General features: G+C 53.3%; 1 protein-coding gene across 2 annotated transcripts in view; it reads right to left on the bottom strand.

Annotated features, from left to right (window-relative positions):
* Positions 1 to 17,346, bottom strand: part of AK9 (adenylate kinase 9) — a 226,282-nt gene that overhangs the window by 69,685 nt on the left and 139,251 nt on the right. For both annotated transcript variants that reach the window (XM_043542772.1, XM_043542770.1), the window contains exon 27: positions 13,438 to 13,657. In XM_043542772.1, the coding sequence (XP_043398707.1) occupies positions 13,438 to 13,657 (220 nt within the window). The remainder of the gene's footprint in view (positions 1 to 13,437; positions 13,658 to 17,346) is intronic.

Below are 17,346 nucleotides of genomic sequence, written 5' to 3' on the forward strand. Positions count from 1 at the left end.
AATATACCCGGTAACGGGCCCCCTGGTGGGGGACTAGGAAGGACCCCTCAAGCACCTCTCCATCACGCGCCGCCGACGGCAGTAGAAGCTGCACTTGCTGGCAGAAGGAAAAGATGTGACGGAGGGTGGGGTCCTTGCAGCCCAACGGGAGAGGGCTGATGACAGAAACAGGTTTCCCCAGGGTGGAGAGGGCGGGTAACAGGACAGCATTGGGGAGAAAAGGAGGGACAGAAGTCAGGACCAGGCAGACGCCCAGGTCCTCTAGCGGCTCTAGGGGGACAAACACCCCCCCCCACCGCCAGGCCCCTCTCCACTGCTTCCTGGGCGGCAGGCTCCGATGCTAAGAAGAAGACGACCTTCCCGTACATTTTGGAGGCCGCCACAATGGCCGAGGGCCCCACTACCCTCGCCAACGCCCGCACGTAGGTTTCCACATGGGGCGAGGCGGGCACCAGGAGGCATCAGACTCCGTGCTTCCTTGTCATGGTGGGAAAGGGGCCCCGGTCGCTATTGATGGTGGCGGAGGCAGTGGGCGGGTGAGATGACGAGGCAGCAGGCGGGGGGGCTGCTGCCGCCCGGGCATACATCCTGGGGGCTGAGGGAGGGACACCCGCAGAGCTGGTGGAGGGGGCAGCGGGGGAGGATGCCGTGGTCGGTGGCGGGGCCGCAGCAGTGGGGGTGGCCTCTGCCACAGAGGGCCTGGTGGTTTTAGAGGGGCCCTTCCCCTTCTTCTTGCCCTGGCCTTTCCCGCTGGCTTGGGGGGCTTCCCTAGAGTCTGGGGAGGCGATGGGCATGGCAGCGGTGGAGGTCACCCCGGTGCCCTCCATTGCTGATGCCCCAGCGGGGGCGGTGGCAGGTGATTGACAGGAGTTGGGGTCAGGTAGAAAGGGACAAGCTGTGGGGTGGACAATTCAGGGGGGTGGGGCACATGAACCACCGTATGCTTGTCCAGAGAGTCCTTTTTGGTTGGCTGGTGCTTCTGGCCCACACGGTGGAATCAGGGCAAGCAGCTGAGTCCAGAGGCAGATGTTAGACAGCCAGCAGAGATGGTGGAGGAGGCAGTTGTGAAGATGGTAGCAGGGGGGTTGGGAGGACACAGATGGATTGGGGGGCAGCTCCGTGCCACACCCCCTGTGTCCCTACAAACACAGTTAAGACACAGTCAAGGCCTCCCCGCACATGAGAGCACAGTTCGAAAGTTACTCAGTCTTAGGCCCCCTCCACGGCGATTTGTAGATTCCCCGGGCGGTGTTCCTCTGGTAGATGGCTTTTTCTCTGTCTGTTCTGGGTCGCAGCTGCAAACATTCTAGGGATGCCGGAATGGATGATAAGAAATTCTCTCAGCCGGAGACGGGTCCGCAGACAAACAGCAAGCGGCTGGGTCTGGGGGCTGGGTCCCTCCACTCCCCCCCTCTGGGGAGCGGGCCGGCAGGCCCCCCCTCTCTCGGGGGGGGGGTTCAGCTGGAGCGGCAGCAGCATCTAAGGGCGGGCGGGGCGGGGGGGGGCTAACAGCCGGCCGACCTCCGGCCAGCACTCTAGCAACAGCAGAAAAAGAAAAAAAAAACAACAAAAAGAAAAGAAACGGGGGAGAGCGTCTGGCCCGCTCGGGGGGGAAGCCGAAAGCAGGGGCAAAAAGCAAGGAAAGCCCAGGCCAGAGGGCAGCAGCAGGAGAGCAGGCTAAGTAGGTCCCTTTTCCCTGGGTAAGGTAACAGGGAAGTTTTTTTTTTTTTTTGAAACAGAAAAAAATTTTATTATGTGACACTTGCAAGAAATTACCAAAGAAAACAAACAAACTTTGCAACAAAACAACGCAAACAGAAGGTATAACACAGCAGCTTTCAGGAGGGAGAAGTGTTCAGGCTAGCCTGGGCCCAGAGCGGGCGGGCTTCCTCGACACTCGTGGTCTTCCACCCTCCTGAGTTACCTGGTGGCCTAGAGCGGGGGGGCTTCCTCGACACTCGTGGTCTTCCACCCCCTCGAGTTACCTAGTGCCGCGCCCAGTGTCACCGATTATCCCTCTCCTGAGAGTGCCCGGCAAGATGGGCACGGCTGCAGGGTGGGCGGTTTGGGGGTGGGGGGGGGTAGACACCCATGTATTATAGGACCCCTCCTAGATGACAATAATGATGGTATCCACAGCGGCAACGGCTGGGGCTGGAGTCTCTCGCTCTTCCCCTCAATCAAAGGGTCAGACGGAGGGAACTGGACGGGGTCACCGAGCAGAGAACCCCGGACAGCGCCCACCGCTCCTCGAAGGAGTCAAGAGAGTCGGTGGACACCGCCCAGAGGAACTCCGCCCGGATACGTGAATGTACTGAGGATCGGAAAAAGGCCCTACAATTGCAGGACATTTCATGGGCCAACCTCCTCTCTCTGGTTTTAAAAATGGCTGTTTTAGCCAAGGCTAGGAGGAGGTTAACCAGGAGATCCCGCGATTTTGTGGGGCCACGGATGGGGAGTGTATAGATAAAGAGGTGAGGGGAGAAATGAAGCCAAAAGCGCAATAGAATATTTGTGAGGAGCCGGAAAAGGGGCTGCAATCTGGCACACTCTAAATATACATGCGCTAGGGTTTCCCTCACATTACAAAAAGGGCAAGTATCCGGGATGGGGGTAAACCGTGTCAAAAACACGCCCGTGCTCACAGCTCCGTGAAGGAGCCGCCAACTGATGTCCCCAACGGGCCTCGGGACCAAGGTGGAGTACAGGCTGGCCCACCGAGGTTGCTCACCCTCCAAAGGTGGCAGGAGGTCCCGCCACTTTGTATCGGGGTGGGACACCAGAGTGTGGGCGTGAAGGGTGTGAAGCGTGAGTGTATATAAATATTTCCGTGGTGCAAGTTGAAAACTGACCGGCTGCAGTTCATGCAGCCGGCTCACAGTGAAAGGGTGAGGGGTTTGTCGGGATCGGCAGGGTAGGGGCCCAATGGAAAGGTCCGGCGGGCCTGAGGTAGAGAATGGGCGGGGTGCGCCCTCGCGCAAGGCTTGGTTGACATAAGCCCGAGCAGCGGGGGTCAAGGTGGCCTTCACCTCCTGAAGTACGCGCCGGGGGGTACGAGGGCTGGAGAGCCCCATGCGCCGAGCGAGCGTCAGGGGATCCAGCCAGTCTCTCCGGTCGTAGTCCAGGAAGTCTCCGAACCTCGTGACTTCCGCCAGGACCAACCTCTGGCGCACCGAGCGGGACTCCGCCACCTGCACACGGAGTTGGGAGTTGTGTAGCAGGGGCTCCATGAGGAGATCTGCTCCCGCGGTGGCCGCCACGGACCTGGTCGTTAGAAACAGTTTCCAGGTCCAGAGGAGGTCCTGGTAGAAGACCGGCAGCCCGGAGAAGTCTCGCGGAAAACCTCTCGGACAAAGATAAAAGAGCTGCCGGTCGTATCGGAGCCCTTGGAAGCGGCACAGGAAGGCGTGTGCCAATATGCTCCACGTCGAACTACCTGCACTGTAAAGGAGCCTCTGCAGGGCCTGGAGGCAGAAAACGCGGACCTGAGTGTACAGACACTTCAGGCCCTGCCCTCCTTCCTTCAGGGGTAAATGAAGAACTCCGACAGGGGCCCAGTGCATTCCTGACCAAAAGAACTCTAGAATCAATCTCCGGAGGTGGGTCAGGAAACCCGGGGCCGGGGCCAGGGTGTTGAGCCGGTACCAGAGCGTGGACAGGACTAGTTGGTTAAGCACCAGTGCTCTCCCTCGGAGGGAGAGACATCGGAGTAGCCTCGTCCATTTCCGGATCCGCTCTATCACCCCGCCCTCTAAATTTTGCCAGTTCTCCAGTGGGGAAGGGTGCGTGGCGGAAAGGTAAACGCCGAGATAGAGCAGAGGACCCTCGCTCCACCGGATGGTCTGAAGCGCGGGTGGGAGGGAGCTTGCCTGCCGCCAGTCCCCCACCGCCAAGCCAGAGCTCTTGACCCAGTTGACTCGGGCGGAGGAGGCTGCCGAATAGATGGCCTGGCATGCCTCCACTCGCGCCAGGTCGCCCGGGTCCTGGACCACGAGAAGCACGTCATCGGCGTACGCCGACAGGACCAGCCGCAGCTCCGGTTCCCACAGCACCAGCCCCGTCAACCTCCTGCGGAGGAGACAGAGGAAAGGCTCGATCGCAAGAGCGTACAGCTGGCCTGAGAGGGGGCACCCCTGTCGCACTCCTCGCCCGAAGCTGACCGGTTCGGTCAGGGTCCAGTTGAGCCTAACCAAACACTCCGCGGAGGCATACAGCACCCGGAGAAAACCCACAAACCGAGGTCCGAATCCAAACGCCTGCAGAGTGCTCAGGAGGTACCCGTGGTCTACTCTATCAAACGCCTTCTCCTGATCAAGGGACAGGAGGGCGAACGACAGACCGTCTCTCCGCCCGAGTTCCAAAAGGTCTCGGACTAGAAATAGGTTGTCAAAAATGCAGCGACCTGGGACAGTATAGGTCTGGTCTGGGTGGATCACGTCCGCCATCACGGACCCTAGCCGCAGCGAAATTGCTTTCGCTACGATTTTGTAATCCGTGCTAAGGAGTGAGACGGGACGCCAGTTTCGTAAATCGCGGAGGTCCCCCTTCTTCGGCAGCAAGGCGAGCACCGCTCGCCTGCACGACAGAGGGAGGACCCCGCCCTGCAAAGACTCAGCCCAGACAGTGACTAGGTCTGGGCCGAGGATGTCCCAGAACGCGCGGTAAAACTCCACGGTCAGCCCGTCCATGCCCGGAGATTTATTGGTGGGCATGCGGCGGAGGGCTTCCGAGAACTCGGCCAGGGTGAGAGGCAGCTCCAGCCGGTCTCGGTCGCCCACACTGACCGTGGGGAGTTCCTCCCAGAGCACCCTGCAAGCGCCAGGATCGGTCGGATCTGGGGAGAAAAGGCTTGTGTAGAAGTCGCGGGCCCTCCCACACATCTCCTCTGGATCCGTGAGGGGGGTGCCGTCTTCCGCTAGAAGGCAGGTGACGTGTTTCTTGGCCCCCCTTGTTTTCTCCAGGGCATAGAAGAAGCAGGAGCCGCGGTCCATCTCCCGAAGGAGGTGGATGCGGGACCGGACGAAGGCACCTCGGGCCCGGTGGTCCTCGAGGGCCCGAAGCTCCTCCCGCTTCTCCCGGCACGCTCCGCAGAGGGACGGATCCTTGGGGTCGGCGGCCAGGCGCCTCTCCAGCTCCAAGACCTCCCGTTCCAACTGCTCTATCGCCGCATTTCTCCGTCGGCTGGTGCCCCGAGTGTAGTCGCGGCAGAAGAGCTTGGCGCGTACCTTCCCTAGATCCCACCATCGCCGCACCGAGGGAAAGGCACGCCACTGCTCTCACCAGGCCAGCCAAAACTCCCGGAAGGACGTCACGAAGCTCTCGTCCTCCAACAGGCTGTTGTTAAAGTGCCAATAGGCCGGCCCCGGTCTCTCTGCATGGAGGGAGACCGTTACGGTGACTAAACGATGGTCGGAGAATGGGGCCGGCCGAATGGTGGAGGAGTGGGCCTGTGAAAGATGGAAGCGGGATAAGTAAATACGGTCCAACCGAGAGTGGTGCGACCGATGGGCCTCCACCCGGACAAAAGTGAACGTGGAAGTGTCATCTGGGTGATGGTCACGCCAGACGTCCACTAGGGAGTGATGTTCAACTATTCCTCGGAGAATGTTCGCGGCGGCCGGGCTTGGCTCGGCCCCTGAGCGGTCCTGTTCCTCGAGGGTGGTGTTAAAGTCCCCTCCCAGGACCAGGCACTCGTGCGAATCTAGGGTGTCGAGAAAGTCGGACACCCGCTGATAGAATTGTGGCCGCTTTGGGCTCGTTTGCGGGGCATAGATATTAGCAAGATTGACCACGAGCCCCTCCATACGGACTCGAAGGTGCAGCAGGTGGCCCGGCACGGCCTCAGTGACCCCTAGCACCTCGGGCCGTAGGGTGGGGGAGAACAGGGTCGCCACTCCAGCTTGCCAAGTCGTGAAGTGGCTAAAGTATACCCCGTCCCCCCACTCCAGCCACCACCTGTCCTCGACGGTCGGGTCCGTATGGGTCTCCTGCAGGAAAACTACAGAGTACCCCCCTTCCCGAAGGTAAGAGAGCACCTGGGACCTGCGGAGAGCCATCCTACAGCCCCTGGTATTCAAGATTGCAATAATAAGAGACATCATGCGGAGGGCTGGGGGGGGTGGGGGTTTCTCATTGGTTGGGGTGTTCGTGGCCCCCGGCGGGTTACGCAGCAACCCGTGACCCATCCCGTGGGTGAGTAGATCGTTTCGGAAGCCGCGGGCCCGCTCGTAGGCCGCAGCACCGCGCTTTCCTTGCCCTCTGCCCTCCTTTATAAGGGCCCTCGTGGCCTGAAAAATTTGATCAAAGAGCCAGCTGTACCCTATTGTGGGCGCCACGGGTGTATTCTAAGAACTTCCATAGTGCATGCCGCAGCTCATGGGGGGGTGGGGTTACGATTTCCGGGGTATTCCCTGGTGGGGCTCTTAATACAGCCTCGTGGTCCGTTAAGGCGGGTAGGCAAGGTGCGGACCACCGACGGGGCGTCTGACAGGCTGGGGTTATTAAATCCATTTCGCGCCTTGGGGTGGAAGGGGATGGCGGGGAAAAAATTGCAACTCCTAATGGGTCGCGACTAGAAAGTGCAAAGACTGCTCCCCGGGGGGAATCTGCAAAAGGCGGAAAAAAAACAACCCCAGGGGCGGCAATAGCATTGCAGGAGGAGGTAAACTGGGCGGGGGCAGGGGCAGAGGTAAGGCTCTGGGGTTCAGGAGGCAAGCAGCTAAAGGAAGGTGCCTCCTGAGCAGAGTCAAGGGTTAAGGGGTAAAGGAGGGGGCGCCTAGTAATGCTAGGCGCTGGCTCTGTGGTGGTCTTGGCAGCCATGGCATCAGGTGGTGGACCACCTTCTGCAGGGTGCTCGCCCGGGAAGGCAATTAGGGGGAGGGAGCATGGGGAAAGGAGGGCTGGGGTGAGGTTGCCCAGCTCGAGGCCAGCCGGCAGTAGATCATCCTCTCCCTGGGTGACCGGGGTCAAATCTAGGGCCTCAATCTCCGCATACACGGAGGAGAGGCCAACTCCTGCTACCCCGGGGGCTTCTCCTCTAGGGCCCGCCTCAACGGTCGCCTCAGGGTTTGCGGGGGGTTCGGGTGGTATCCGGGCAGAAGGGGTGTCCTCAGGGGTCTCGGAGGGGAGGGTCTCCCGTGGAGGGGGGATTCTGCCCTCCAATGCCAGTCTGTCTTCCCCTCCCGACACCAGCGGATGGATCTCACTCGTGGCCATAGCGGAGGGCTCAATATCAGTGCCTCCCTTCCTGGTCTTCCGGGGGGCTTCCGCGTCGGATGGATGCAGCGGAGCTCGAGCCTTCCGCTTGCCTCACTTCCCCTGGACTAGGGTCCAGCCCTCCATAGCGTCGTCTGGGGGTTGGTTAGCAGGGGTCATGTCGGGGGGCGGAGGCGATGGTTCAGGGGTTCGGGGGGGGTAGCGGTGAGGCAGCATGAGGGACGGGGGGTTCTCCTTGGGGCGGGCCCTCTCCTATACCCGGTAATATCTTTGCCACACCTTCCTCCATAGGCTCTGCCGAAGTGATAATAGCAAGGGTGGGACTCCCTTGCTCGCCCGGGCGTTGTAGGGAAGGAGTCTCCTGGGCCCGGACGGGAGCAGCGATGGATTGAGTAGGAGGAGGGTTGGTTTCAGGTGCCGGGCAGCCAGGGGTGTCGGCAACGACGGGGCCGATGTCCTGCCGGGTCTCGGGGGTCTCGGGTGCCCCTCCCCCCCGGGCCAAAGGGCAGTCTCTACAGACATGCCCCGCTGAGCGGCAGAGGTAGCACCGGGCCTCTCCGGTGGAGTAAAAGACCCAATAGCAGGCTCCCTGGTAGGGGACTAGGAAGGACCCCTCGAGCGCCTCTCTGTCACGCGCCCCCGCTGGCGGTAGAAGCTGCACTTGCCGGCGGAACGAAAGGACGTGATGGAGGGTGGGGTCCTTGCAGCCCAACGGGAGAGGGCTGATGACAGAGGCAAGTTTCCCCAGGGCGGAGAGAGCGGGTAACAGGGCAGCATTGGGTAAAAAGGGAGGAACGGAGATGAGGACGAGGCGAACGCCCAGGTCTTCTAGCGGCTCTAGGGGGACGAACACCCTCTCCACCGCCTCCTGGGTGGCGGCCTCCGAAGCTAAGAAAAAAACCACCTTCCCATACATCTTGGAGGCCGCCACAATAGCCGTGGGTCCTACCACCTTCGCCAACGGCTGCACGTATGTCTCCACGTGGGGCGAGGCGGGCACCAGGAGGCAACAGACACTGTGCTTCCTGGTCAAGGTGGGGAAAGGGCCCCGGCTGCTGGTGATGGTAGCAGAGGCAGTGGGTGGGCGAGATGACGAGGCGGCAGGCAGGGGGGAGCCTGCCACCGCCCGGGCATACGTCCTGGGGGCCGGGGGAGGGACATGCGCAGAGCTGGTGGAGGGAAACGCAGGAAGGGGCGCTGCGGTCGATGACGAGGCCACAGCTGTGGGGGCAGCCCCTGCCATGGAGGGCCTAGGTGTTTTAGCGGGGCCCTTTCCTTTCTTCCCGCCCTGGCCTTTCTGGCCAGCTGGGGGGGGGGTTCCTAGAATCTGGGGGGGCGGTGGGCGCAGCAGCAGCAGTAATTGCCCTGGTGCCTCCTGCCGCCGATGCCCCAGCGGGGGCGGTGGCAAGTATTTTAACGATAGTGGTGGGGGGGACACCTTGGGGGTTGGGCAGGGGGGTGGCGGAGGGACAGCTGATATTGTTAAAGGGGCCTCGCCCCTCTCATTCCCCGCCATTGTGAGCAGAGAGAGACGGGGAGACACCGGAAGGAGGAGGGGGGAAGGGGGAAGCAGATTAACCGCTCCTCCCTGCTGGGCTGCAGGCGGGGAGAGGGGGGAATACCAAGTGGATTGGACTGGGGGCGGGGGGGGGGAAACAAAATCGGAATCCGGTAATAGGGGCAAGCTGTGGGATAAGCAGTCCGGGGGGGGGGGGGTGTAGACCCACGCACGTTTGTCCAAAGAGTCTCGTTTGGTCGGCTGTTATGTCTGGTCCGAAAGGCAAAGTTCAAAGCTAACAGCTGGATCCGAAGGCAGATGGCAGGTTGCCAGCAGGGACGGACGGCGGGGGGGCCGTGACAGTTGTAGTAATGGTGGTGGGGGTGAATGGGCACCGATGGATCGGGGGGTAGCTCTGTGCCACACCCCCTGTGCCGCCACAAACGCAATTAAACCACAGTCAAACTCCCCCCCACAAGAGTATAATTCGAAAAATTACTCAGTCTTATGGCCCCCTCCACGATGATTTGTAGCTTCCCCGGGTGATTTCCTTTGAAAATCTTCTTCTCCAACTCTGTTGGCTGTGTTCCAAGGCTTCCGGCAGGCTGAGAATGTTGTAAAGATAAGACAGGAATTCCAAACAAACAGCGAAACGGCTGGGTCTGGGGGCTTCCACTCCCCCCTCCAGATAGCAAAATCGGCAATCTTCCCCCCCCTCCTCCGGGGGGTTCAGCTGAGGCAAATAGCTGCGCCTGAGAGCAGGCAAGGGGGGGTGGTGCTGGCGGCAAGCTGGAGGCCGACCAGCACGTAAACGGCAAAAAGAAAAAAACAATAAAAAAGCAAACCAAAACAACAAAGCATCTGGCCCGTTCGAGGGGGGAAAACTAATGCAGGGTCCAAAAGTAAGAAAAATCCAGGCCAGGGGGCTTTAGGAAAAAATAGAAAGCAGACAGCTGAGGAGCAAGCGAGGGACGGTCCTGTCCTCCAACAGGGGCGGTTCCAGAACCATCAGGAACCTTCTGGAGACAATTAAGACAGACAGACTGATTAGAACACCTGCAGCCAATCAAGAAGCTGCTAGAATCAATTAAGGCAGGCTAATCAGGGCACCTATGTTTAAAAAGGAGCTCACTTCAGTTTGTGGTGCGTGTGTGAGGAGCTGAGAGTGAGAACGCAGACTGTTGGAGGACTGAGGAGTACAAGCATTATCAGACACAAGGAGGAAGGTCCTATGGTGAGGATAAAGAAGGTGTTGGGAGGAGGCCATGGGGAAGTAGCCCAGGGAGTTGTAGCTGTTGCATAGCTGTTCCAGGAGGCACTCTAGACAGCTGCATTCCACAGGGCCTTGGGCTGGAACCTGGAGTAGAGGGCGGGCCCGGATTCCCCCGAAACCTCCTAACTCCTGGTCAGACACAGGAGGAGTCGACCTGGACTGTGGGTTCAGAAAAATGGCCAAGCTGAGGTCTGCCATGAAGCTCCAAGGTGAGCAAATCTGCCAATAAGCGCAAGACCCACCAAGGTAGAGGAGGAACTTTGTCACAATATGCATTTACTCATATGTAGTAATTAAGCATTTTTTTTTCTGCTGAGCTGTTGTCTAAGACCCCCATCTCCTGAAATATTCCTCTGCACCCTAATGAGATAAATTCAGAAAGCAGGAGCTAATGTAATGTTCTTTAAGCTACCTGGATTTCTGTAGGGCATTTGATACAGTTCCATGTGGGAAATTATTAGTTTAACTAGAGAAGATGGGGATTAATACAAGAATTGAAAGATGGGTAAGGAACTAGTTGAAGTGAAGAATACAATGAGTCATGCTGAAAGGTGAATTGTCAGGCTGGAGGGAGGTTACTAGTGGAGTTCCTCAGGGATCAGTCTTGCAACCAATCTTATTTAACATTTTCATTAATAACCTTGGCACAAAAAGTGAGTGTGCGCTAATAAAATTTATGGATGACACAAAGTTGGGAGGTATTTCCAATACAGAGGAGGACTGGAATATTATACAAGAAGATTTGGATGACCCTGAAAACTCTAGTGTGACAGAATGCAGGGGGTGAACAAGTGATCCTGCAATTTTATCACTCGGATGTTCCTTAGTTCCCCTTGAGAAAGCTGATGGGGTTGGGGTAATTAGAGGATCAGGCTGGACAGATGGATAGGATAAGGAGCCAATTAGCTTATCAACCCAAGGCTGATAAAGAGACAGGAGGGAAGTGCCAAGGGAAGAAGAGGGGACTAGGGCTGAGTTAGCCCAGTTACATGGATGCCTCAAGGGAGAGAGACCTCCATTTCCCTTGGGTTCTGGGGGGAGGGCCAAAAAGCACAGGTGGTGTTGTAAACAGACTGTTGCACGGGGATTGTTGTAGAAATGGTGGAGGGAACTTAAAATAAAAGGGTGTAGTGAAGGCACAACTATTGGAGTCCATGCAGTTTCTGCAGGGAAGAAGACGTTAGAGAAGCCACGCCCCGCTACATGCAGTATTAGAAATCTCATGAAATTTAAGAGCGCAAAGTGCACAGTCACGCACTTAGGGAGTAACAAGAAGAATTTTGCCAGCAGCTGGGGACATATCAGTTGGAAGAGACAGAAGAGATGAAACACCTGGGTGTATTGATTGATCACAGGGTGACTATGAGCCACCAGTGTAATGGAGCCATGAAAAAGGCTAATGCAATTGTAGGATGCATCAGGCAAGCTATTTCCAGCAGAGATAAGGAAGTGTTATTACAACTATACAAGGCACTGGTGAGACCTCATCTGGAATACCGTGTGCAGTTCTGGTTTCCCATGTTTAAGAAAGATGAATGCAAATTGGAACAGGTGCAGAGAAGGGTTACTAGGATGATCAGAAGAATGGAGAACCTATCTTACGAAAGGAGACTTATGGAGCTTGGGTTGTTTAGCCTAACCAAACAAAGGCTGTGGGGGGAGATATGATTGCTCTCTAAAAATATATCAGAGGAATAAATATCAGGGACGGGAGTTATTTAAGTCAAGGGCCTATGTTAGCACAAGAATAAATGGATATACACTGGCCATCAACAAGTTTAGGCTTGAAACTGGACAAAAGTTTCTAACCATCAAAGTCGTGAAGTTCTGGAACAGCCAAAGGTTATGGGTCTATTACAGGAGTGGATGTGTGCTGTTCTGTGGCCTGTGATGTGGAGGAGGTCAGACTAGATGATGACAATGGTCCCTTCTCGCCTCAAAGTCTATGTGTCTATGTACATCTATAATTTATCGACCCAAAAAAGTAATATAAGTTCTATGTGCTAGTGTGAATCATGATGCACTAAATAGGTCAAGGTTCTCAAACTGTTTAACATTTAGCCCTTCTTTTATCAAAGGTTATAAACTAAGAAGGGAAGGAGTCTGGACAGTAATAGGGCATGGATGGCCATTCTGCTTATTTGTGGTGATTAGAGCCAAAGTGGAGTCTCCATCTGTGACACATGGGAAAGGCATGCATTTGTGTGTGCATTCAAGCTGAAATGATCACACTGACATTATCACATACACTCACTGGCAGATGAGAATCAAAAAGTCAAAAGACAGAATACAATAACATGATTTGATGTTTTTTAAAATTTCATGATTTTGGGTGCCAATATCATGATTTTTGACCTCTTGAGGTTGGCAATACTGCATCTCCAAACCTCAAAGATGAGATTTTTAGAGCAGAGTTCTAACTTTTGACAACTGCTGGAGCAGAACTTTTACTTCTAGCAGATGAGGATCTCCAGGGCAAAGGAAAACCCCAGCCATGCCCCTTTCCCCTGGATAGACCCCTGTACTAAGGCCTGAGAGGGGGATGGTATAAGCATCACTCTGACCACTTCAGAATTGTTTTACTTGTCTCCTGGTGCTCCTTGTAGGACTATGAAGTTCTGCTTCATCACCCAATGCAGAGATCTGCCTAGATGGTCTAATCTAACTGTGAATGATTCCCCTTCATTCTCAAATGCCCTTTTGTGAGTGGGCACCCTAACAGGGGTTACCATCCCGCTTCCCCTCTCAGGTCCCTAAGAACCCCACAACGGGTTGTCTTGCCCCAATAATACCCTTCCTAGGGGCCAGTTTATTACAAAAACATACTGCAAATAATCCATAATAGAAGTCCAAAAACACAGTCCACCTGCCACTCCCAGTGCATAGTTGTTAAAATCCCATGACACACAGTCCGTCAACATAGTACATACCATACTCTGGAGTTTTCCACCATACCTGCGTTCTTCTTCGGTCCTCTTTTTTGCTCCCCCCCCGTCCTTCTGCCAGGACAGCCACTTCACCCCTTCCAGCTGTAGTATATCCCTGTTCTTCGCAGTGGAGCGCCCACTGGGGATCTTCCTACCACCGCCAACTCTCTGCTGGGACTTCATCCTTACCTGGGGAGCATCCCCTCCTCTCCCCCAGCCCTCTGGCTCCAGTTCTTCAGCATGGAGATAAGCTCCTCCACTGCTCCCCTTCCTTCAGCCCTCTCTGACCCTCAGCTCTGGCTCTCCAATTTGAGGTTAGCTGGAAAACCCCTCTGATGTTCAGCCTTCCTTCAAGCACCTCTATCCTTTCTGATTCTCCATGATCCTTTATAGCACTAGGTGCTGCCCCGCTATATTAACTGACCACCTGAGGTGGCACAGGAGAGCTAGACCTCCTTCATTACAAGGAGCCTCACTGTAACACTAATCTAAAATCTGTTTGTTACTGAAAGAATAAAATCTACCTTTATTTTTTCTTTCATGTCTTTCAGCTTCTTCTTATTTTCCATTTTTTTATTTTGTCTATCCCTCCATTTTTCCAAACGTGGAGGAAGAAGACGATCAGAAATGTCACTTTCTTCCACTTGGATAAAAACTGCAACATCGGGGCAGAGTCCTCGTTCTGATAAGTACTGGGCCTCCTCAAATGTACGAGGGAAACCATCCAGTATAAATCCTGTGGATCTGATTGGAAACAAAGATAAAAATGATGTACTTCTAAAGTAATCTTTTACTACACAGAAAATTCAGTGAGTGAATGGCAAAAAGAAAAAACATGTTATTAAAAGGATTTTTTTAATAGTAATTTTAAAAAGTCATTATTTTTCTCTCAATTTCTTGCAGTTCCCTCTTGGGGCTGGTCTATATGGTGCAGCAATGTGCACCAGAGGGGTGTGAATTCAAATGTGCAATGAGTTGCACACTAATCTTGCTGGCACACACTAAAAAGTTCCCTAGTGAGTAGACAAGCCCTTAGAAATCTAGAAGCAATTTTTCACTTTTTATTTTATTGTATTTTATTCTGCTTAGCAAACATCGTCTTTCACTCTGTATTTTGAATGGCGCAGAAATCAAATGCCCATTTTGTTTAAGAGTAATTTCAGCTTAGATGGCATTGTGTCTAAAAGAGCTTTGTGTGCCTGCATCTTCAATTTTGCTAGTGTGGCTCTGAAAATAGTGTTTGTTAGCCACTGCTGTAGAATCGTAAGTGGGGGCACAAATCATTGTTTTGGTATGATCTGTCATGAGAAGTTTGTTAGCTGATGATTTCCTTTCAGGGAATGACCTCTTCCACAGTCCATGACATGGACTACACCTCTCTGCATGAGCTAAACCTCTCTCCCCACAAATACTGGAGTCAGTTCAGACTTGTCTATGGAACTCCAGGTCCTGGTCATACCCCTTACATCTTCATACTAGATAAGTGCTTCCAAAGCTGAATTTTCCAAAGCTGTGTTTCTGCACTTCTTATTATTAGATTGAATATAAGAGTAATGTTTCATATACGTGGGCTTTGTATAGACAAAGCACTTCCCTTAAGTGACACGGATGGCAGGAAAGGTCAGATTCAGAAAGGAAACTTGATCTTTTGCCCAATCAGATATTTGGACAAAGGAAGGAAGGAAGCAAGGAAAGATAAATAGGACAGTAGGACTTCCCTCAAATTAATATTATTAACATTTAAAAAAACCTCTTTTGGAGTCTGTCCCATTGAAGGATGATTTTACAGAGGAAAGAAGTCAAGCCTATAGTGCTTTTTCGAAAAAAGGTTGATGGATGACAAGGCTTTACAGACTTCCTTTGTGGAAGCTAGCATCCTTTCTGCCTAGGATACCTCTGTGGAAAGTATTGAGTGGGCTCTGATGTTTTCTAAAATTACTTTATCTATGCACAAATATGCTTCTGTGCCCAGTGTGTTTGGAGGGGGGCAGCACAGAACACCACATCAGCCAAGGATTTCCCCATGCTGGCGGAAACCTCAGCTTCACATTTAAGGCAGACGTAAGACCCCTTTGTGTTGACAGAGTGGTGGAAAGGGACTACAGAATGGGCCAGGGTCTGACCCAGTGTTTTTCTGAATTGATAGATTCTCCTACAGTATCTTTTAACAGTATGTCTTACATTAGGCATGTGTCATGATTTCTCTATATGAGGCTTTAGGCAAAATGAAAAAAGAATTATTTTCCCCTGAGGAATGGGAGAAATACATAACACTGATTATGAATGATTCTGGAGCATGGCGAACAATCTTGTCCTTGTGGATGATGGAGCAAATGACAGCATCACAGAAATGTAGGGCTGGAAGGGACCTCAAGAGATCATTTCATGTCACACAAGAATGGAGATTTCAGAGACTTTTCTTGCCAACGTGACTGCAATCAGGAGACATGTTTATGGAAAGAAAATGTAAGGAATTAGATACCATCAGTTTGAACAGATGGGTCACAAGACTTTGCAGCACTGTAGGCAGATCCTAAATAGGGATCTGGTTGGTTTGGATACACGTACTGCTTTAAGAAACCTAGATATTATCGTGTGATCTTTCAGAGTTTTTAATGAGCCTACATTTATGTCACTATTTAATGTCAAGATATGAGGAAGTTACTCACCTTGTGCAGTAACGATGCTTCTTCGAGATGTGTGTCCCTAAGGCTGCTCCACTTTAGGAGTCTGTGTGCCCCTGCACTTCTAATCAGAGATTTTTGGTAGCAGTGTTCTGTTGAGCCCGCGCATGTGCGCTCCCTCCCTCGTGGTCTGCCTCGAGGCTATTTAGCACGGCACAGGCGAACCCCCCTCTTTCCCTCCCTACCACAGAGCCCTGTAGAAAACTCCGAAGTAGAGGGGAGGAGGGCGGGTTGTGGAGCACCCATAAGGACACACATCTCGAAGAACCATCCTTACTGCACAAGGTGAGTAACTTCCTCTTCTTCTTCGAGTAGTGTCCCTATGGATGCTCCACTTTAGGTGACTCCGGAGTCAAAGATGGTGTCAGCGGCCAAGTCTTCAGTGATCACATAATGTTCTGCGAAAGTATGGACAGAGGCCCCTGCCATTGCTCTATAGATTGGGGAGATAGGGGTATCACTATGGAATGTGATTGAGGTAGGAACTGATCTCATGGAGTGCGTATGGACGGAAGCAAGTTGCGCTCTTGCTAAGTGATTAATGCAACTAGAGAACCATTTGGATAGTCTTTGAGGAGATATCACAGAGTTTTAGAATCTTTCTGTGGACGAAAGGAAGAGTTTAGGGGATTTCCTGAAGTCCTTAGTCCTGTCCAAGTAGAATGCTAATGTCCTTCTAATATCTAGCATATGCACAATTGTCTCCCAGTTGTCACAATGTGGTTTTGGGAAAAAACAGGGAAATTGATCTCTTGATTCCTATGGAAAGTGCAGAAAAAGTAGGGAGAAACTTCTGATATGGCCTTAGAGTTTTTTTTTTTTATTATTATTATTTTTTAAAGACAAAGGCCGTGAATGATGGGTGTGCCATCAGGGTCGGTATTTCTCCTATGTGCCTAGCTGAGGTGATGGCAATTAGAAATGCTGTTGTCATGGACAGGTGTAAGAGAACAAGTTGCCCTGGACTTGGAGGGAGGTCTAGTCCAAGCCATGAGAACTAGATTAAAGTCCCAGAATGGAGCGGGTGGTGTCACATGGGTGAAGAGAGTCCCAATGCCCTTAAAGAGTTTACGCATTAGTGGTTGAGCAAACGCCAAGTGGGAAGCCATTTTCGCCATGAGATGTACCTTAAGGGAGCTGAGTGAGAGTTTAAAATGTAGTGCAAAATTAGAGGGAGGAAACATGAGGTTGGGTCTGTCCGTTTGGAATGGTACAAACTTGGAGTCGTTTCCATTTTGTAGATAGGTATGTGGAGAGCTCAACTTGTGGTTGTATTGCAACATGTGTTTCAGCTTATCAGAGCATTCTGCTTCTAAACCTTGGAACAAAGAAAGATCCAAGCCTGGAGGCAGAGGACCCATGGACTGGGGTGAAGGCTCAGCCCATTGTTTAGAGAGAGTGGGTGAGGAATGGGCTGACATCAGAGGAACAGGAGGGCATATTGCCATCTGCATCAGGTAAGGGAGCCAGACTTGTCATAGTCAAGAGGGGCAATCACAATAACTTTTGCTTTGTTTCACTGAATTTTCAACAGAATCTTGGATACAGGAGGAAACTGGGAAAAGAGATACAAGTGGGCCCTGTCCGCTGAGAAGATGAGGGCAACTGCCAGTGAATGTTTCCCCAAAAGGTGGCTATATCTTGAAGCACCTGTGAATTCAGTATACACTCACTGTCGTGAGAAAATTCCAACTGAGACTGTTGGTTATCCCTGTTCTGTATCCCTTGTAGACAGACAGCTGAGATGAG

Source organism: Chelonia mydas, chromosome 3 (assembly GCF_015237465.2).
Source record: "Chelonia mydas isolate rCheMyd1 chromosome 3, rCheMyd1.pri.v2, whole genome shotgun sequence".
Classification (NCBI taxonomy): domain Eukaryota; kingdom Metazoa; phylum Chordata; order Testudines; family Cheloniidae; genus Chelonia; species Chelonia mydas.